The sequence below is a fragment of the Ranitomeya imitator genome, chromosome 1, assembly GCF_032444005.1.
Source record: "Ranitomeya imitator isolate aRanImi1 chromosome 1, aRanImi1.pri, whole genome shotgun sequence".
Taxonomy (NCBI): Eukaryota; Metazoa; Chordata; class Amphibia; order Anura; family Dendrobatidae; genus Ranitomeya; species Ranitomeya imitator.
In genome coordinates this window covers 286,605,386-286,627,123 of record NC_091282.1, presented here as the reverse complement: position 1 = coordinate 286,627,123, position 21,738 = coordinate 286,605,386, and the positions used below count along the sequence as shown (strand labels likewise).

The following is a 21,738-nucleotide window of genomic DNA, read 5'->3' as shown; positions in this document are numbered from 1 at the left end:
TATGGGCAATCTACTATACTACAGTTAAGTCCATTTATATTTGGACAGAGACAACATTTTTCTAATTTTGGTTATAGACATTACCACAATGAATTTTAAACAAAACAATTCAGATGCAGTTGAAGTTCAGACTTTCAGCTTTCATTTGAGGGTAGCCACATTAAAATTGGATGAAGGGTTTAGGAGTTTCAGCTCCTTAACATGTGCCACCCTGTTGTTAAAGGGACCAAAAGTAATTGGACAATTGACTCCAAGGCTATTTCATGGACAGGTGTGGGCAATCCCTTCATTATGGCATTCTCAATTAAGCAGATAAAAGGCCTGGAGTTATTTGAGGTGTGGTGCTTGGAAATGGAAAAATGGAAGGTTTTGCTGGGAAGTAAACACGTGGTCAAAGGAGCTATCCCTGCAGGTGAAACAAGCCATCCTTAAGCTGCGAAAATAGAAAAAACCCATCCGAGAAATTGCTACAATATTAGGAGTGGAAAAATCTACAGTTTGGTAAATCCTGAGAAAGAATGAAAGCACTGGTGAACTCATCAATGCAAAAAGACTTGGGCGCCCACGGAAGACAACAGTGGTGGATGATGGCAGAATAATCTCCATGGTGAAGAGAAACCCCTTCACAACAGCCAACCAAGTGAACAACACTCTCCAGGAGGTCGGCGTATCAATATCCAAATCTACCATAAAGAGAAGACTGCATGAAAGTAAATACAGAGGGTTCACTGCACGGTGCAAGCCACTCATAAGCATCAAGAATAAACAGGCTAGACTGGACTTTGCTAAAAAAAACATCTAAAAAAGCCAGCACAGTTCTGGAAGAACATTCTTTGGACAGATGAAACCAAGATCAACCTCTACCAGAATGATGGAAAGAGAAAAGTATGGCAAGGTGTGGTACAGCTCATGATCCAAAGCATACCACATCATCTGTAAAACACGGTGGACGCGGTGTGATGGCTTGGGCATGCATGGCTGCCAGTGGCACTGGGTCACTAGTGTTTATTGATGATGTGACACAGGACAGAAGCAGCCGAATGAATTCTGAGGTATTCAGAACCGCCATACTGTGTGCTCAGATCCAGCCAAATGCAGCCAAACTGATTGGTCGTCGTTTCATACTACAGATGGACAATGACCCAAAACATAAAGCCAAAGCAACCCAGGAGTTTATTAAAGCAAAGAAGTGGAATATTCTAGAATGGCAAAGTCAGTCACCTGATCTCAACCCAATTGAGCATGCATTTCACTTGTTAAAGACTAAACTTCAGACAGAAAGGCCCACGAACAAACAGCAACTGAAAACCACAGCAGTGAAGGCCTGGCAGAGCATCAAAAAGGAGGAAACATGGCGTCTGGTGATGTCCAAGAGTTCAAGACTTCAGGCAGTCATTGTCAACACAGGGTTTTCAACCAAGTACTAAAAATGAACATTTTATTTAACCCCTTAATCCCATATGACGTACTATCCCGTCCAGGTGACCTGGGACTTAATTCCCATGGACGGGATAGTACGTCATATGCGATCGGCCGCGCTCACGGGGGGAGCGCGGCCGATCGCGGCCGGGTGTCAGCTGCCTATCGCAGCTGACATCCGGCACTATGTGCCAGGAGCGGTCACGGACCGCTCCCGGCACATTAACCCCCGGCACACCGCGATCAAAGATGATCGCGGTGTGCCGGCGGTGCAGGGAAGCATCGCGCAGGGAGGGGGCTCCCTGCGGGCTTCCCTGAGACGATCGGTACACGGTGATGTGCTCACCGTGTACCGAGCGTCTTCTCCCTGCAGTCCCCGGATCCAAAATGGCCGCCGGGCTGCATCCGGGTCCTGCAGGGAGCACTTCCGGGTCAGGATCAGGCTGCAGCTGCAGCTCTAATCCTGCCCGGCTGTATGTCAGATCACCGATCTGATAGAGTGCTGTGCACACTGTCAGATCGGTGATCTGTGATGTCCCCCCCTGGGACAAAGTGAAAAAGTAAAAAAAAAAATTTCCACACTTGTAAAAAAAAAAATAAAAAAAAAATTCCTAAATAAAGCAGAAAAAAAAAAATATTATTCCCATAAATACATTTCTTTACATAAAAAAAAAACAAAAAAACAATAAAAGTACACATATTTAGTATCGCCGCGTCCGTAACGACCCGACCTATAAAACTGGCCCACTAGTTAACCCCTTCAGTGAACACCGTAAGAAAAAAAAAAAAAAAACGAGCCAAAAAACAACGCTTTATTATCATAACGCTGAACAAAGAGTGGAATAACACGCGATCAAAAAGACGGATATAAATAACCATGTTACCTCTGAAAACGTCATCTTGTCCCGCAAAAAACGAGCCGCCATATAGCATCATAACCAAAAAAATAAAAAAGTTATAGTCCTCTGAATAAAGCGATGCCAAAATACCGTAATTATTTTTTCTATAAAATAGCTTTTATCGTATAAAAGCGCCAAAACATAAAAAAAATGATATAAATGAGGTGTCGCTGTAATCGTACTGACCCGAAGAATAAAACTGCTTCATCAATTTTACCAAACGCGGAACGGTATAAACGCCTCCCCCAAAAGAAATTCATGAATAGCTGGTTTTTGGTCATTCTGCCTCACAAAAAAATCGGAATAAAAAGCGATCAAAAACTGTCACGTGTCCGAAAATGTAACCGATAAAAACGTCAACTCGTCCCGCAAAAAACAAGACCTCACATGACTCTGTGGACCAAAATATGGAAAAATTATAGGTCTCAAAATGTGGAGACGCAAAAACTTTTTTGCTATAAAAAGCGTCTTTTAGTGTGTGACGGCTGCCAATCATAAAAATCCGCTAAAAAACTCGCTATAAAAGTAAATCAAACCCCCCTTCATCACCCCCTTAGTTAGGCTAGGTTCACATTGCGTTAATGGGTTAACGCTAACGGACAGCGTTGCACGGCGAAAATGTCACAATTAACGCCGTGCAACGGGTCCGTTAGCACAACCATTGACAGCAATGTGATTTTCAGGTGTAGCGCATCGCTAGAGCGTGCCATTTTCGGCTCGCGCTAGCAAGGTGCCATTCTTTTGTGGCGCGCCTCAGACGCTGCTTGCAGCGTCCGCGGCGCGCCCGAGGTCCGATCCCCGATCTTCCAGAGCGGGGACGTTAACGCGACCACTAAACACGACACCTAAAAAGACATTGTGTTAGCGCAATCCGCTAGTGCTAAACGGATTTCCCTAACGCAATGTGAACCTAGCCTTAGGGAAAAATAATAAAATTAAAAAAAATGTATTTATTTCCATTTTCCGGTTAGGGTTAGGGTTAGGGCTAGGGTTGGGGCTAGGGTTAGGGTTTGGATTACATTTACGGTTGGGATTAGGGTTGGGATTAGAATTAGGGGTGTGTCTGGGTTAGGTGTGTGGTTAGGGTTACAGTTGGGATTAGGGTTAGTGGTGCGTTTGGATTAGGGTTTCATTTATAATTGGGGGGTTTCCACTGTTTAGACACATCAGGGGCTCTCCAAACGCGACATGGCGTCCGATCTCAATTCCAGCCAATTCTGCATTGAAAAAGTAAAACAGTGCTCCTTCACTTCCGAGCTCTCCCGTGCGCCCAAACAGGGGTTTACCCCAACATATGGGGTATCAGCGTACTCGAGACAAATTGGACAACAACTTTTTGGGTCCAAGTTCTCTTGTTATCCTTGGGAAAATAAAAATTTGGGGGGCTAAAAATCATTTTTGTGGGAAAAAAAAGGATTTTTATTTTCACGGCTCTGCGTTGTAAACTGTAGTGAAACACTTGGGGGTTCAAAGTTTTCACAACACATCTAGATAAGTTCCATGGGAGGTCTAGTTTCCAATATGGGGTCACTTGTGGGTGGTTTCTACTGTTTGGGTACATCAGGGGCTCTGCAAATGCAACGTGACGCCTGCAGACCAATCCATCTAAGTCTGCATTCCAAATGGCGCTCCTTCCCTTCCGAGCTCTGCCATGAGCCCAAACAGTGGTTCCCCCCCACATATGGGGTATCAGCGTACTCAGGACAAATTGAACAACAACTTTTGGGGTCCAATTTATTCTGTTACCCTTGTAAAAATACAAAGCTGGGGGCTAAAAAATCATTTTTGTGAAAAAAAAAAGAATTTTTATTTTCACGGGTCTGCGTTATAAACTGTAGTGAAACACTTAGGGGTTCAAAGTTCTCACAACACATCTAGATAAGTTCCATGGGAGGTCTAGTTTCTAATATGGGGTCACTTGTGGGGGGTTTGTACTGTTTGGGTACATCAGGGGCTCTGCAAATGCAACGTGACTCCTGCAGACCAATCCATCTAAGTCTGCATTCCAAATGGCGCTCCTTCCCTTCCGAGCTCTGCCATGCGCCCAAACAGTGGTTCCCCCCCACATATGGGGTATCAGCGTACTCAGGACAAATTGGACAACAACTTTTGGGGTCCAATTTATTATGTTACCCTTGTGAAAATACAAAACTGGGGGCTAAAAAATTTTTGCGAAAAAAAAATAAATTTATTTTAACGGCTCTGCGTTATAAACTGTAGTGAAACACTTGGGGGTTCAAAGCTCTCAAAACACATCTAGATAAGTTCCTTAGAGGGTCTAGTTTCCAAAATGGTGTCACTTGTGGGGGTTTTTAATGTTTAGGCACATCAGGGGCTCTCCAAACCAACATGGCGTCCCATCTTAATTCCAGTCAATTTTGCATTGAAAAGTCAAATGGCGCTCCTTCCCTTCCGAGCTCTGCTATGCACCCAAAAAGTGGTTTACCCCCACATATGGGGTATCGTCGCACTCAGGACAAATTGCACAACAACTTTTGTGGTCTAATTTCTTCTCTTACCCTTGGGAAAATAAAAAATTGGGGGCGAAAAGATCATTTTTGTGAAAAAATAAGATTTTTTATTTTTACGGCTCTGCATTATAAACTTCTGTGAAGCACTTGTTGGGTCAAAGTGCTCACCACACATCTAGATAAGTTCCTTAAGGGGTCTACTTTTCAAAATGGTGTCACTTGTGAGGGGTTCCAATGTTTAGGCACATCAGGGGCTCTCCAAACGCAACATGGCGTCCCATCTCAATTCCAGTCAATTTTGCATTGAAAAGTCAAATGGCGCTCCTTTCCTTCCGAGCTCTGCCATGCGCCCAAACAGTGGTTTACCCCCACATATGGGGTATCGTCGCACTCAGGACAAATTGCACAACAACTTTTGTGGTCTAATTTCTTCTCTTACCCTTGGGAAAATAAAAAATTGGTGGCGAAAAGATTATTTTTGTGAAAAAATATGATTTTTTATTTTTACGGCTCTGCATTATAAACTTCTGTGAAGCACTTGTTGGGTCAAAGTGCTCACCACACCTCTAGATAAGTTCCTTAAGGGGTCTACTTTCCAAAATGGTGTCACTTGTGGGGATTTCAATGTTTAGGCACATCAGGGGCTCTCCAAACGCAACATGGCATCCCATCTCAATTCCAGTCAATTTTGCATTGAAAAGTAAAATGGCGCTCCTTCCCTTCCGAGCTCTGCCATACGCCCAAACAATGGTTTACACCCATATACGGGGTATCAGCGTACTCAGGACAAATTGGCCAACAATTTTTGAGGTTCAATTTCTTCTCTTACTCTTGGGAAAATAAAAAATTGGGGGCGAAAAGATCATTTTTGTGAAAAAATATGATTTTTTATTTTTACGGCTCTGCATTATAAACTTCTGTGAAGCAATTGGTGGGTCAAAGTGGTCACCACACATCTAGATAAGTTCCTTAGGGTGTCTACTTTCCAAAATGGTGTCACTTGTGGGGGGTTTCAATGTTTAGGCACATCAGTGGCTCTCCAAACGCAACATGGTGTCCCATCTCAATTCCTGTCAATTTTGCATTTAAAAGTCAAATGGCGCTCCTTCCCTTCCGAGCTCTGCCATGCGCCCAAACAGTGGTTTACCCCCACATATGGGGTATCAGCGTACTCAGTACAGATTGTACAACAATGTTTGGCATCCATTTTATCCTGTTACCCTTGGTAAAATAAAACAAATTGGAGCTGAAATAAATTTTGTGTGAAAAAAAGTTAAATATTCATTTTTATTTAAACATTCCAAAAATTCCTGTGAAACCCCTGAAGGGTTAATAAACTTCTTGAATGTGGTTTTGAGCACCTTGAGGGGTGCAGTTTTTAGAATGGTGTCACACTTGGGTATTTTCTATCATATAGACCCCTCAAAATGACATCAAATGAGATGTGGTCCCTAAAAAAAAAATGGTGTTGTAAAAATGAGAAATTGCTGGTCAACTTTGAACCCTTATAACTCCCTAACAAAAAAAAATTTTGGTTCCAAAATTGTGCTGATGTAAAGGAGACATGTGGGAAATGTTACTTATTAAGTATTTTGCGTGACATATCTCTGTGATTTAAGGGCATAAAAATTTAAAGTTGGAAAATTGCGAAATTTTCAAAATTTTCGCCAAATTTCCGTTTTTTTTCACAAATAAACGCAAGTTATATCGAATAAATGTTACTACTAAAATGAAGTACAATATGTCACGAGAAAACAATGTCAGAATCGCCAAGATCCGTTGAAGCGTTCCAGAGTTATAACCTCATAAAGGGACAGTGGTCAGAATTGTAAAAATTGGCCCGGTCATTAACGTGCAAACCACCCTCGGGGCTTAAGGGGTTAAAATTATTGAGTGTTTCCAATTACTTTTGGTCCCTTACTGAAACTCCTAAACCCTTCATCCAATTTTAATGTGGATACCCTCAAATGAAAGCTGAAAGTCTGAACTTCAACTGCATCTGAATTGTTTTGTTTAAAATTCATTGTGGTAATGTCTATAACCAAAATTATAAAAATGTCTCTGTCCAAATATATATGGACTTAACTGTAATCTTGTGAATGACAAGTATCAGCCTGTCCATGGCAGGCTGAACTACCTACTGTAAAGTATATAACACAAGTCTACCCATGACATTTGGAACAACTAGCAGCTTGGCTGGTGAACCAAAGTAGACTATTAGTAGTAACATTTTACATAATGCCTTACAAAAAAAATGCTGGGGAGCTGTGGGAAGAGGCCAAAGATTTTGAAGGGGAAGTTTCCTAACAAACAAGGCGCTAAATAAACAGTTGTTTTCGCTGTGAGGGGAAGTGTTCTGTAGATAGTGAGTACATACCTCCATCTAGTGGTTGTACTTGTATTTGTTATGCTCTCTAAAAGCCTTAGTTTATGAAAACAACCTCTGTCCCTATGGTACTAGTGGGTATAGACATCATAAAGGGAAATCCCTTGCTCAGGACCCTCCTCCATGAGCCAAAATTAACAGTACAAGCAGCTCCTGTTCTGGCAGACTCAATAGTTATTTGAGGCCAAAATGCCTATAATATGAGCTGTTTTCAGGGAGTGTTGAAGTTAATCAAGTTTGCACCCTTACCCAGGCAGCGGCATTCTTTAAAGCGTTTGTGCCACATTAGGTCATTTTTTGTCTTCAAATTATTTAGCAAATATAAGACATTTACCAATATATAATCAAATTGCAATAAACGCTGCCTACATGGAAGCTGGAATAAATGGCAATACAGGTTAAGCAATATTTGTGCTATATTCACTGGTTCTAAATTCAGACAGCAGCAAATAAATAGCATGCAAGTAAAGCTGGGTTTACACCAGCAGACCGGCAGCATGTCTGCAGATTTCCAATTGCTCAATAGCTTGTAGACCGGCAGACCAGGTTTCTGATGTGCACAGTACACTAAGCAATACATAGCCAATGTTCACTGGAACTGTCATTGCTCTCGGCAGCACAGGTCTGGAGTACACAGGACAATGTGCTGCTGAGAACGATGATCTTTTAAAGGGACTGTCAGCACAGAAAGACTGTTTACACACAGCACATGTGTTGGGTGCACTAAGGTGTGGCCAATCATTTATCCACACCTTCCCATCTGCTTGCTTTCCCTTATTCTCCTCTCTTCTTTGATTGACATCTCTGGCTTCATAGAGCCAGCGACAGATGGAAAAAAAGCAGATGGGAAGGTGTAGTTAAATGATTGGACCCGCCTTAGTGCCCCGGGCGTCTGTAATTGGTTTCAGCAGTCATCCTATGCTGAAAGTCCTTTTACCCAAGCCAAAAAGAGCATTCTACCTAGTGAATGAGCGTTCTGCTCATTTGTTGTAAGATCAGCAGCCTGTATATACGGCACCGTTATTGGAAAACTAACGTTCCTAAGAGCTTGCTTCACCACTGATTGGCAGCTATCTGCATATGCACATTGCACACAGAAAGCTGCCAATCAGGGGTGTGGGCGGGGTTATACAGAGCTCAGCATTTAGGGAACTGCTAGATCTGCAACAGAGAAGCCGGTTTTAACCAAAACTGCAGCAAGCAGCCCAGTAAGTAATACAGCACTGGAATCAGTGTCTTCCCCTAGATCGTGATTCTCTGAGACGGGGTAGCAAAAACTTGATGACAGATTCTCTTTAAGAATGATTTGTCAGTTTTCTTTATGATAAAATAAGAAATAAACCTCCTATCTTTTAAAATATATGACTGAATCTGTTTGCTAACGGAGTGCAGTTAGTAGGAAAGTGAGAGAATGTATTTTTCACTATGGCTCTACTCCATCTCAAATGTCAGCAGTTGTAAACTATACATTTGCTGATAAAAATAGTACTTTACAGTAGTCTAGTGTTTTAGAGCCCAGCTGGATCATGGATGTCTATAAGCCAGCAGTTATCACCTGCTACCTCTTAGCATGCACCTTTTAGTTAGACTAATCATCATATCACCACTACAAAGACTGAGGAGCAAAAGGGCCAAGGCCAGGTGCACATGGCCGTCGATTCTCTCAGAGAGAATTGGGCCGATTATGCAAATGAAAATGATCAAAATTTTATCAGATTGTCAGCTAGGGGTGATCCAATTCTGTCAAATCAGAGAAACTGAGCAAAAGAAGAAGATCATTGTGTCAATGTGCAGAAATTGGGCTGCACTCAGATGTCATCTGAGTGCAGTCAGATGATTTCCACACACTTGTTGACTTGAATGACAGTGCGATCAAAATATCGGATCAATCTCTGACATGCTGCAATTTTTTTTTTCCCCTTGGACCAACTTTGTCCGAGGAAGAAAAAAAACAAAAATTGGACATGTGCATGGTCCCATAGAATCACATTGGTGCAAGTGTGATCTGATGTTTTGGTGGTGTGCGCGTGGCTTAACACTCAACCCAGAGAAAAACACAGGGTCAACTTAAAAAAATAGAATCTGGTCAACTTTCATTTTACTTAAATGGGACAATGTAATGTTGAAAATGCTATACCATCTGCATACAGAATTATATAGAGCAGCTGATCAGATTGATGTATATATTTCTGGCAAATGTTTCAGTAAAACTTGCATTTTATTCATTGAAATCCCTGGTGATTGTATGCATATGAGTCCAGTAGGCGGTCCTATGCAGTGATCAAGTTCTCTCTGTATGACTGTGCATGCAATGATGGCTGTTAATCACGGAGTAGGACCGCCCACTGGACTCGTATGCATACAATCACCAGGGGTTTCAATAAATAATTTACAAGTTATACTGAATCTTTTCCAAGAAAAGAGACTAAACCAGGAGCAATAAGTCAGCAGGTACTGGCTCATTCTTGTAACAGCAGCTGTGAGGGTTGTGGGCATGTGTAGATTTATTACTAGTCTGAGCCCTGTACAACAGCACATGTACCGTACATAGATTTTTGGGACCTTGTGCATCAGTGGTTATTTGTTACCTTTAGAATGTCGGACTCATAGTTGTTATTGTTCAGGACAGAGTCCAAACATTTTTCTCCAAGATTTAACTCTAAAAAGAGAAGAAAAAAGCAACGGTTTTAATTTGGCTCAGGAACATGAATCAAGCACTTATGTCCTTAATACAAAGACATCAGTTTGGGAATAATACTGAAAAGAGAATTCATAATCCTTCTATGTGATCTAAATACTGCTGTTTTTCTGCACATGTATTCTGCATTATTTGGTTCCTGGGGAAAGCACACTCCGCTTATGTGTAAAGCTTAATATTGGGCAATACAAATAAAAAACGGTGTCATTTTATCCAGAACTACTCTTGGTGCTTTCTTGCTAGAAAATCAATTAAGCGTGAATGAATTAGAGTAACCATTCATTGAAATGTCCGGTCAGAAGACATTGATGACCTAACCCATCAAGAGGTTAGTATCAGAATGGTGAGGGAGAGATACCACTGATCAGCTGTTGCGGACTCCAGAGGAAGCCAGATGTAAACACATTGAACAGAGATGTAACTGCGAAGCTTCCATTCAATGTCTAGTGGCTGCTGCCGTGTACTGCAGAACAGTTTTCATTCAAGGAAAATAGGAACTGATCTGCAGTACCCGACCACTTGACACTGAATGAGGCTACACAGTGCAGATCTACCCTATGTGTTTGCATATAGCCACCAATGAAGCTATTAACAGCTGATCAGTCTGGGTGTTGAGCGAGACCCCCCACAGTCTGATAATGATGACCCATTCTAAAGATAGGTCATTAATAAATTCTCACTGGACAATCTCTTTAAAATACTTGCTATATGATGTACATTACGAGTTCTCTTGACATTAGGTTGCATTCTATAATTCTGAACTTCTAAATGGACCACTAAATGACAAGAGGAATGGCAATCTGGCGTAGGCGTGAGCAGCTTACCACAAAATGGAGCAAGACAGCCTAAGCAGCCCATTCTGGTGCACCCCCAATACACGTGGCAGAAAGACTGCAAACATACAGTGCCTGTGGAAGCAAAATAAGGTCATGGATATGCACACACCTGAAAAATCTGGAGGAAGCAAACATGAGACGGGTTAGAATGCAAATTGGCCTTTTAATTTGCAAAGCCCTTTGTGCGGTTGCCAAGACACTGATCTTTATTTTCAGGTAGATAGAGTTTAAATCTATTATTAGTAGAATCAGCCATTACCAAGTCAAAGCAAACCAGTAAAAGAAAAAAAACCTCAAAACTTTGTACACTGCTTACATTGCTGAGGTGCCACATGTGGGTTCTGCTCTCGTTCGCTCCTTCTGTCTGGCATTGGCTGAAAGCAGCACGTACAGATCACATGACTTCCCTGGGAAGAACATACGTATTCCTGGGCAACTGCAAAGAAAACCAAAATTCTATATGATGATAATAATAATCTTTATTTTTATATAGCGCTAACATATTCCGCAGAGCTTTACATTTTGCACACATTATCATCACTGTCCCCGATGGGGCTCACAATCTAAATTCCCTATCAGTATGTCTTTGGAATGTGGGAGGAAACCGGAGTGCCCGGAGGAAACCCATGCAAACACGGAGAGAACTCTTTGCAGATGTTGTCCTTGATGAGGTTTGAACCCAGGACTCCAGCGCTGCAAGGCTGCTGTGCTAACCACTGAGCCACCGTGCCACCAATATATGGTGGTAATAAAAGACAACATGGTCTTTTGTTCTGTTCATGTCCCAGGAGATCAGCCATATCCTTGGCTATCAGATGAGACCCATCTTTGGCTGTTCGGCAACTGCCTGAAACAGAAGCCCTTCACCACTTTTAATGTCTATAACTGGAGACCAGTATAATAATGTCTTGCAAAGCCCACCAGTCAAAACAGAAAAATAAAATCAATGGGAGAAAAACACCTGTTCTATGTAAGACCACTTTGGGGAACACAGAAAAGCATAGGCTGACAAACACTGTTGGAAACTCTTCTTCTGCTTTAATTATCCATATATAGGTTTATTATTATTTCCATATAGACTACCACTCCTCAAATACATTGTACAGGGAAGTCAATGTAGGAATTTGCATACAAACCTGCAGGAAAGTTGGCAGAGGTAGAAGGGGCATCACCTAATGTCCGAATTGCTTCAGTCTCAATTGGAAGTGGATAAGGATTGGGCTGCATATTGTGTCTACCATACCCAGGGCATTGCCGACACACTGTATAGGGCTGGCTGAGGGTGAATAAAAATACATAGAAAACAAATAGCTAGACAAAATACAGTTACCAATAATAAAATATAAAATTGCGATCGCCATCATTGTTACTTTTGTTAAAGTATCACTCCAGCATTTTTTGTTTATTTTTTTAATTTCGTTCACCCTAGTTTTATACTTACCCACCGCCATCTTGACCTTCCATGAGCGCCGCTCTGGTTGGTCTGCAGCAGGTTGTGATCTGCCAGATTGCTACAGTGTTTGCTGGAGCGAGCCGGAGGTCACTTTTCGATGCAAGTCTATGAGAGTCTTGTTCTGGCTCCCATAGGCTTATTTTGAGCGCTTCTGACCGTTACTTCTGACTTCCAATCAATCAGAAGTTGCGGTCACAAGATGAAGTCGCCGGACTGGAATGGTGAAAGTAAAAGGTGAAGTCGGCAGTGGAAAGTATAAGATTAGAGGCAGGGACCTTAGATTGGTTGCACCACTCCAGTGCTGAAAAAATAAAAAATAAAAACAAGAGTGGTGCTTTAACCCCTTCATGACCCAGCCTATTTTGACCTTAAAGACCTTGCAGTTTTTTGCAATTCTGACCAGTGTCCCTTTATGAGGTAATAACTCAGGAACGCTTCAACGGATCCTAGCGGTTCTGAGATTGTTTTTTCGTGACATATTGGGCTTCATGTTAGTGGTAAATTTAGGTCAATAAATTCTGCGTTTATTTGTGATAAAAACGGAAATTTGGCGAAAATTTTGAAAATTTCGCAATTTTCACATTTTGAATTTTTATTCTGTTAAACCAGAGAGTTATGTGACACAAAATAGTTAATAAATAACATTTCCCACACGTCTACTTTACATCAGCACAATTTTGGAAACAACATTTTTTTTTGCTAGGAAGTTATAAGGGTTAAAATTTGACCAGCGATTTCTCATTTTTACAACGAAATTTACAAAACCATTTTTTTTTAGGGACCTCCTCACATTTGAAGTCAGTTTGAGGGGTCTATATGGCTGAAAATACCCAAAAGTGACACCATTCTAAAAACTGCACCCCTCAAGGTACTCAAAACCACATTCCAGAAGTTTATTAACCCTTCAGGTGCTTCACAGCAGCAGAAGCAACATGGAAGGAAAAAATGAACATTTAACTTTTTAGTCACAAAAATGATTTTTAGCAACAATTTTTTTATTTTCCCAATGGTAAAAGGAGAAACTGAACCACAAAAGTTGTTGTCCAATTTGTCCTGAGTACGCTGATACCTCATATGTGGGGGTAAACCACTGTTTGGGCGCACGGCAGGGCTTGGAAGGGAAGGAGCGCCATTTGACTTTTTGAATGAAAAATTGGCTGCACTCTTTAGCGGACACCATGTCACATTTGGAGAGCCCCCGTGTGCCTAAAAATTTAGAGCTCCCCCACAAGTGACCCCATTTTGGAAACTAGACGCCCCAAGGAACTTATCTAGATGCATAGTGAGCCCTTTAAACCCCCAGGTGCTTCACAAATTGATCCGTAAAAATGAAAAAGTACATTTTTTTCACAAAAAAATTATTTGCGCCTCAATTTTTTCATTTTCACATGGGCAACAGGATACAATGGATCATAAAATTTGTTGAGCAATTTCTCCCGAGTACGCCGATACCTCATATGTGGGGGTAAACCACTGTTTGGGCACATGGCAGGGCTCGGAAGGGAAGGCGCGCCTTTTGACTTTTTGAATGGAAAATTAGCTCCAATTGTTAGCGGACACCATGTCACGTTTGGAGAGCCCCTGTGTGCCTATGCATTGGAGCTCCCCCACAAGTGACCCCATTTTGGAAACTAGACCCCCCAAGGAACTTATCTAGATGCATACTGAGCACTTTGAACCCCCAAGTGCTTCACAGATGTTTACAACGCAGAGCCGTGAAAATAAAAAATCATTTTTCTTTCCTCAAAAATGATGTTTTAGCAAGCAATTTTTTATTTTCTCAAGGGTAACAGGAGAAATTGGACCCCAGTAATTGTTGCGCAGTTTGTCCTGAGAATGCTGGTACCCCATATGTGGGGGTAAACCACTGTTTGGGCACACGTCGGGGCTCGGAAGTGAGGGAGCACCATTTGACTTTTTGAATACAAGATTGGCTGGAATAAATGGTGGCGCCATGTTGCGTTTGGAGACCCCTGATGTGCCTAAACAGTGGAAACCCCTCAATTCTACCTCCAACACTAACCCCAACACACCCCTAAACCCTTATCCCAACTGTAGCCGTAACCCTAATCACAACCCTAACCCCAACACACCCCTAACCACAACCCTAACCCCAACACACCCCTAACCCTAACCACAACCCAACCCTAATTCCAACACAACCCTAACCCTAAGGCTATGTGCCAACGTTGCGGATTCGTATGAGATTTTTCAGCACCATTTTTGAAAAATCCGCGGGTAAAAGGCACTGCATTTTACCTGCGGATTTACCGCGGATTGCCAGTGTTTTTTGTGCGGATTTCACCTGTGGATTCCTTTTGAGGAACAGGTGTAAAACGCCGCGGAATCCGCACAAAGAATTGACATGCTGCGGAAAATACAACGCAGCGTTTCCGCGTGGTATTTTCCGCACCATGGGCACAGCGGATTTGGTTTTCCATATGTTTACATGGTACTGTAAACCTGATGGAACACTGCTGCGGATCCGCAGCCAAATCCGCACCGTATGCACATAGCCTAATTCTAAAGGTATGTGCACACGCTGCGGAAAACGCTGCGGATCCGCAGCAGTTTCCCATGAGTTTACAGTTCAATGTAAACCTATGGGAAACAAAAATCGCTGTACACATGCTGCAGAAAAACTGCACGGAAACGCAGCGGTTTACATTCCGCAGCAGGTCACTTCTTTCTGCAGATTCCGCAGCGGTTTTACAACTGCTCCAATAGAAAATCGCAGTTGTAAAACCGCAGTGAAATGCGCAGAAAAACCGCGGTAAATCCACGATAAATCCACAGCGGTTTAGCACTGCGGATTTATCAAATCCGCTGCGGAAAAATCCGCAGAGGACCAGAATACGTGTGCACATACCGAAACCCTAACCCTAACCCTAGTTTTTACCCCAACCTTAGTGGAAAAAAAAAAATCTTTATTTTATTATTGTCCCTACCTATGGGGGTGACAAAGGGGGGGGTCATTTACTGTTTTTTTTAATTTTGATCACTGTGATAAAACCTATCACAGTGATCAAAATTCACTTTGGAACGAATCTGCCGGCAGGCAGATTCGGCGGGCGCACTGCGCATGCGCCCGCCATTTTGGAAGATGGCGGCGCCCAGGAAAGAAGACGGACGGACCCCGGGAGGCTAGGTAAGTATATGGGGGGGGAGATCAGGGCACGGGGGTGGGGCTTACATGCATCTGTATGGTATTTTTGTAAGGACCATGCAAGGCAAGATCTGAGAAAAAGAAAAATTAAAACACCCCAAGTTTAACAAAGAAGACAGTTCTACAACATAAAAGTAACACCACTACAAACCTAATGTCTGAAGATTCACTGTCAACATCAGATAGCTCAAGCAGATCCTCAGAACTTCCTTCTTCATCAGAAAATGATCGACGCACCTTGGGCTGCAGCATATCTTGTGTGATTTTATTTCGAGCATCCATACTACGCCTGTCTTCTTCACTTCGACACTTTTCTGGATTTAGCAGGGAAAGATTAATCAGATAGAAGTGGGCGCATTTTAACTGACATGCTAATATTGAAGGACATCAATTATGGAAAGTAACTTGCCTGGGTGCTGGAGCAGATATGCTTCCACAAGATTGTTAAGTATGTGGTTTTTACAAATGCGTTCTACAGGACATCTGCAGGTAGGGCAGAGGGATGAGCGCTCCATCCAGCCGGAGTAACAGGCAGCACAGAAGGTGTGCATGCATGGCTGCAAACTAGAAAAGCAAGACACTATTACACAAAGTAACTACTTAATGCAAACAATTGAGTAAACACTATCAAAACTCTTTACTTAAGAAATTACTGCATCTATATTAAAGTTCTTCACATGAGTAATATTGGTTGGCTCAAATTGTTGCTTAATACAGAATAAAAAAAAAACTGTAAAGTGCATTATGGCCCATATACACGTTTCAATATTTCATACCTGTAAGTTGTGGCATTCTAGGCCATGAGCATAATACAGACACTTGCACCAGCTGCTGTGCATAGTAGGTGATATTTACAATGCATCTTAAGCATATTAGCAATGCTGCTCACAAGGAAACATTGCAGGATGACTATTTACATTGGAAAACGTTAGATATAATTTAGTCATCACAGAACAGAAGGATCCAGCTCAATGGACTGTGGATATATTTTGTTAGTCACAAGAGTGCTTGGAAGAGGACCAAAAAAAAAAAAAATCAAACAGTACAGCATACATGACATGTGACAACGACGCGTTTCAGATGACAACACACCTGTCGATATAGGCACAGTCTGTTGATCAGGATCATTCTATTCTGTGATTGCTTCACGCCTTGACGCGGCGTTCTCCGAGCTCCAAACACCTCAAAGATGTCTTCAACGGGAAGCTGGATTTAATGTTTATTGTTGCCTCCATAATTTAATTATGGCCTAATAGGCGGATGCATTGACACATCTGGGTGTCTTTATTAAAGGAGATGTCCAGTCATTTATCTTGATGGCCTATTAGGTTAGGTAATAGATATCAGATAGGAGGGAGGTGACACCAGCTCCCCCACTGCTCAGCTGTTCCCAATGCAGTCGGTGGCCGGAAGTGATCAGTTGTGCAGCGGGACAACACAGCTCTGTCATCCATATAGCGGTTGCGGTGAAGCACTGCACATATGCCACTATTCGAATGAATAAAAGTGTATCAGCAATGCCGCACTGTAGCGAATATACAGTTGAAGGAGCTGAGCTGTGCAGCTCCGCAACCAATCAAATCTGGCCGCTGCCAGCACCAGCTGATTGGTGGGGGTGCCAGGTATGTTATTGATGACCTATCCAAAAGATAGGCTATCAATATGAAAGTAGTGCACAACCTGTGCTGACTGCCATGGTAACCCATTACATGATAGAGCATCTATGGACTGAGGGGAGTTCCATCTATGGACTTCAATGCTGAAGAGGCTATTAACTATGCAATCTAGTAGGTTAAACTGATGGAGAGCAGATTTTTTGATCCTGGCCGTAGCCAAGTTTTATTACTGTTGCACACTTGTTACAATTTTTGTGGGTAGACTGGGGACAGTATCGACTAGATAGCAGTAACTGATAACTTTTTAAATGACAAAATGATTGGGTTTAAGAAATGCTAGAACCTGTGTTAATGTACCTAACACAATCGTGCAGCAATTCCTGGCAAATAATACAGGTCAGGGTCTCTTCCATTTTGTCTGGCTTCACGCTAGCTGCTTTAGTATCTTCAGATCTTGAGTCACTGGAAAGTGTCGAGGTTGAAGAGTCAAAATCTAAAGTAAAAGACAGAACAGACTGCATAGGAGTAAGTCGTATAGTTATGCGCAATCACACTCAGACAAGTGATGGGTTAAACATATGTAATGCATTGTACAATAAGTGCTAGAGCACTCTTAGCTGCATGGCGGGATCTGGTCAAGCACAACACCTTATTCTCATGTCACTCATGGTTATAAAACTAGCCCCCCTCCGCTGAGACATTTGCAAAGAGAAGGAGTTCCAGATTATTTAGCTGAAGCACAGGGCGTTTCTCCAGACTTGATCTCCATTCTTCAGTGTTTATCCACTGCACAGTCCAATTTATTTCCCCAATACAAAATCCTAAACTTCCCTCCATGTGCCCTAGATATGTAAACTAGATTGGAGCAGAGTCTGATGTGCATGATGAAACAAATGTAACACAGATTAGTATTAACCCCTTCATGACCCAGCCTATTTTGACCTTAATGACCTGGCCGTTTTTTGCAATTCTGATCAGTGTCCTTTATGAGGTAATAACTCAGGAACGCTTTAACGAATCCTAGCGATTCTGAGACTCTTTTCGTGACACATTGGGCTTCATGTTAGTGGTAAATTCAGGTCGATAATTTTTGCGTTTATTTGTGAAAAAAATGGAAATTTGGCTAAAATTTAGAAAATTTCGCAATTTTCAAATTGTGAATTTTTATTCTGTTAAACGAGAGAGTTATGTGACACAAAATAGTTAATAAATAACATTACCCACATGTCTACTTTACATCAGCACAATTTTGGAAACAAAATTTTTTTTGCTAGGAAGTTATAAGGGTTAAAATTTGACCAGCGATTTCTCATTTTTACAACGAAATTTACAAAACCATTTTTTAGGGACCACCTCACATTTGAAGTCAGTTTGAGGGGTCTGTATGGCTAAAAATACCCAAAAGTGACACCACTCTAAAAACTGCACCCCTCAAGGTGCTCAAAACCACATTCAAGAAGTTTATTGGGGGCGTGGCCTAGCAGGAGATGTGAGAGGACGCTTGCCGGACCTCTCCCGCTGCCCGAACGGAGATTTAAGTGATTCTGAAGGCGCCGCCGAACGCCAAACACCGGAGGAGCAGCTCCTGAGTGGCCGGGGAGCAGGGAGAGCGAAAAGCGCGCTGCAGGAGCCGGGGGAAAATGACGCGCAAAAGGCAGAAAGAAGCCGGGGTGGCCGGCTGCACGCGCTCCCAAGATGGCGCCGACAGCGCAGCGGAGGAGGCGGCAAAGGCAGGCGCTGCTTACCAGAAGCGGCTAGAAATACTAGCAAAGCTGGAGCAGTTTGCCAGAACAGAGGAGGCAGGACGGATGATGCAAGGAGCTGAAGGAGAGGTGACAGGAGGAGCAGTGGACTCAGTGGAGCAGACGGGTGAGCAGGCTGGGGCACAGAGGGAGGTGGTGGAGAGCGAATCCTGCTTAGCACCCACCATAACACCAGCCATAAGCAATGCCCCACTAGATAAGGGGGCTGGGCTGGCCCTGGATTGTGCAGCACAGCTGGGAACTGTATGTATTGATGAGGCTGCGGAGCCGACCCTGAGGGACATTTTCTCTGCTATATTGTCTTGCAAGACTGCTTTAACAACCCTAACTGCTCAGGTGGATGGCCTGAAGGGGGAGGTCTCCTCGTTTCGCTCAGCCATGCACAAAATGGAGGGGAGAGTTGAACTGTTAGAGGAACGTGTAGGGGGAGCGGAGGACCAAATTGCCGAAATGACTAAAAGGGAGAAAAAATACATCCAGCGCATTTCAGAGTTGGAGCTTAAAACTGACGATCTGGAGAACCGCTCACGTAGGAATAACTTGAGAATTGTTGGTGTGCCTGAAAAGGCAGAAGGAAACAACCCCACGGAATTTATTGAAACATGGTTGAAAACTAAGGTGGGAGGAGATAGTCTCACTAAGTTATTCGCGGTTGAAAGAGCGCACAGGGTGCCGTCCAGACCTTTGCCCCCTGGATCCCCTCCAAGGACTTTTCTGGCTAAAATCCTGAATTATAGAGACCGAGATATTCTGATGAGGAAGGCCAGGAATATGGAGGAATTAACCATCGATGGAAATCGAGTATCCATATATCCTGACTATTCCACAATTGTGCAGAGGCTTAGGATGAAGTTTGGAGAGACTAAAAGACGTCTGCGTGAACTGGGCCTGGCTTATTCTATGATGTATCCGGCAAAACTACGCGTGGTGGCTATGGATAAGGTCCACTTTTTCCAGAGCCCTGAGGAAGTGTCACACTGGTTGGATCTGAACGCGAAGCGTATTGAAGCGAAAGGGAACCGCTGAGGAGGATCAGGAGTGATTTTCTGTCTAAAGTGTTCATCTGACAGAATTAACTGAGCTACGGGTTCACTGTGACAGAATACTGGAGTAACTTGTTTTGAAGGACTAGTGCGCTTTGGTTGTGTTCGGCGGCGCAACTGTTTTTACATTATGTTTCAGATGGGCGGGGGGAGGGGAACGACTGTTGGATAGTGGGAAATTTATTGTGGGTGAGTGTCGGCTTCTAAATCACTGGTAGGAGTGTTAGTACGTTCCCCTTTTTCTCATATAGAGAGGGAGTAGGAGTTTTGTGAGGGAGGAGGTTATTGAGGGAGGGAGAGGTAAGGTTTAGGTTAATTTGTAATAATGAGGGATGGGGGGGAGGTTTGGGGGGGGGAGGGGTCAGTTTAGGGGAGGGGGGAAGAAGATCAAAGGATGGGAGAAGAATATTTTCATTGTTTGGCAATATGATGGGAGATAAAGTTAAAATTTTGAGCTGGAACATTAGAGGTCTATCAAACAATACAAAGCGTACGGCGATTTTGCAATATATCTTGAAACAGAGGCCCTCGCTGATATGCCTTCAGGAAACCCATTTAGTAAAAGAAAAAGTGGATATACTGCATAAAAGATGGGTGAGGAGGGCGTACCATGCGACGTTCTCGAACTATGCTAGAGGGGTGTCGATTCTGGTGCACACGAACGTACCGTTTGAGGAGGTGGAGGTGACGATAGACAGTGATGGACAATATGTATTCCTAGTGTGTAAAGTATTCGCTAAATTGATATGTGTAGTGTCGGTATATATTCCTCCACCGTACTCGGGGAAAAAACTGCAGGAAATTCTTAATATAGCCGGTAGATGGGGAGGAGTTCCTTTGCTTATATTGGGAGATGTCAATAACATTATTAACGATCACTGGGATAAGGGTCAACACGCACAGCTGAGGGCGGAAGGGAATGAGACAGCGTTTGGTAGTTATTTGAAAGAAGTAGCATGGAGGGATCTGTGGAGAGTCCGTAACACTGACACGTACTGCTTTTCCTGCTATTCGGCGACACATGGCTCGTTGTCTCGCATCGATTTGGCCCTGGGCAATGAAGGAATGGACGGGCTAGTGGAGGAGGTGGCGTATATGGCTAGGGTAGTCTCGGACCATAGTCCGCTTGTGGTAACACTGAAAATTGAAAGCCTGGGGGAGATAGCTAAGCGGGGGTGGAAAATTAACCCTTTCTGGTTGCAAATTCTGGATATGGGAAAGATAGGGGAGGAGCTGGAGGAGTTCTTTCTAATTAATAAAGGTAGTGCAGCGAAATATGTGGTGTGGGATACCATGAAGGCATTCTTGAGGGGGATATTATTTAGAGAGATATCTAGGCACAAAACACGAACAAGGGAATCTGATAAAGCGATAATGGAAGAATTGAAGGTAGCGGAGGCTGCATTGAATGATCTGCGCTCACAGGACACCATAAAACGTATGAAGAAGGCTCAGGAGGAGGTGAATAAGTTACACTTACGTAGAGCAGAAAGGACAAGGAATTTCCAAAGAGAGGCATTTTATGCGGAGGGAGAGAAAGTGGGGCATCTGCTGTCGGTGGTGGCATCGGCGCAAAGGGAATCGGCACATGTACATGCCCTAGAATTGGAAAATGGCAGTATTGTTACACAGGGGGCCCAAATTATGGAAGGATTTAAGGGTTTTTACAGCAAACTATATACATCACGATTGGAACAGGGAGAAGAAGAAATTGACAGGTTCTTAGAGGTGGCAGACTTGCCTAGAATAGAGACAGAGGATAGAGACTGGTTGGATAGGCCGTTTACGGTGGAGGAATTGGAGGGGGCCTTGAGGTCCATGGCGGGAGGGAAGGCGCCGGGGGCGGACGGCATTCCTGTCGAAATATACGGCAACTTTGCTGAGGAGCTGATGGCTCAGTTGTTGGAGGTCTTTGAGGAGTCACTGGAGAGGGGTATATTGCCTGATTCCATGAGGGAGGCCATTATTGTGGTCATCCCCAAACCAGA

At 43.1% G+C, this 21,738-nt stretch overlaps 1 protein-coding gene across 2 annotated transcripts in view; it reads right to left on the bottom strand.

Annotated features, from left to right (window-relative positions):
- The window catches only part of CHFR (checkpoint with forkhead and ring finger domains), a 99,152-nt gene that overhangs the window by 28,104 nt on the left and 49,310 nt on the right, over window positions 1-21,738 (bottom strand). For both annotated transcript variants that reach the window (XM_069756095.1, XM_069756094.1), the window contains exons 8-14: window positions 17,302-17,437; window positions 15,738-15,892; window positions 15,480-15,642; window positions 11,846-11,985; window positions 11,026-11,145; window positions 10,698-10,781; window positions 9,764-9,834 (exon numbers count right to left, since the gene is read on the bottom strand). In XM_069756095.1, the coding sequence (XP_069612196.1) occupies window positions 9,764-9,834; window positions 10,698-10,781; window positions 11,026-11,145; window positions 11,846-11,985; window positions 15,480-15,642; window positions 15,738-15,892; window positions 17,302-17,437 (869 nt within the window). The remainder of the gene's footprint in view (window positions 1-9,763; window positions 9,835-10,697; window positions 10,782-11,025; window positions 11,146-11,845; window positions 11,986-15,479; window positions 15,643-15,737; window positions 15,893-17,301; window positions 17,438-21,738) is intronic.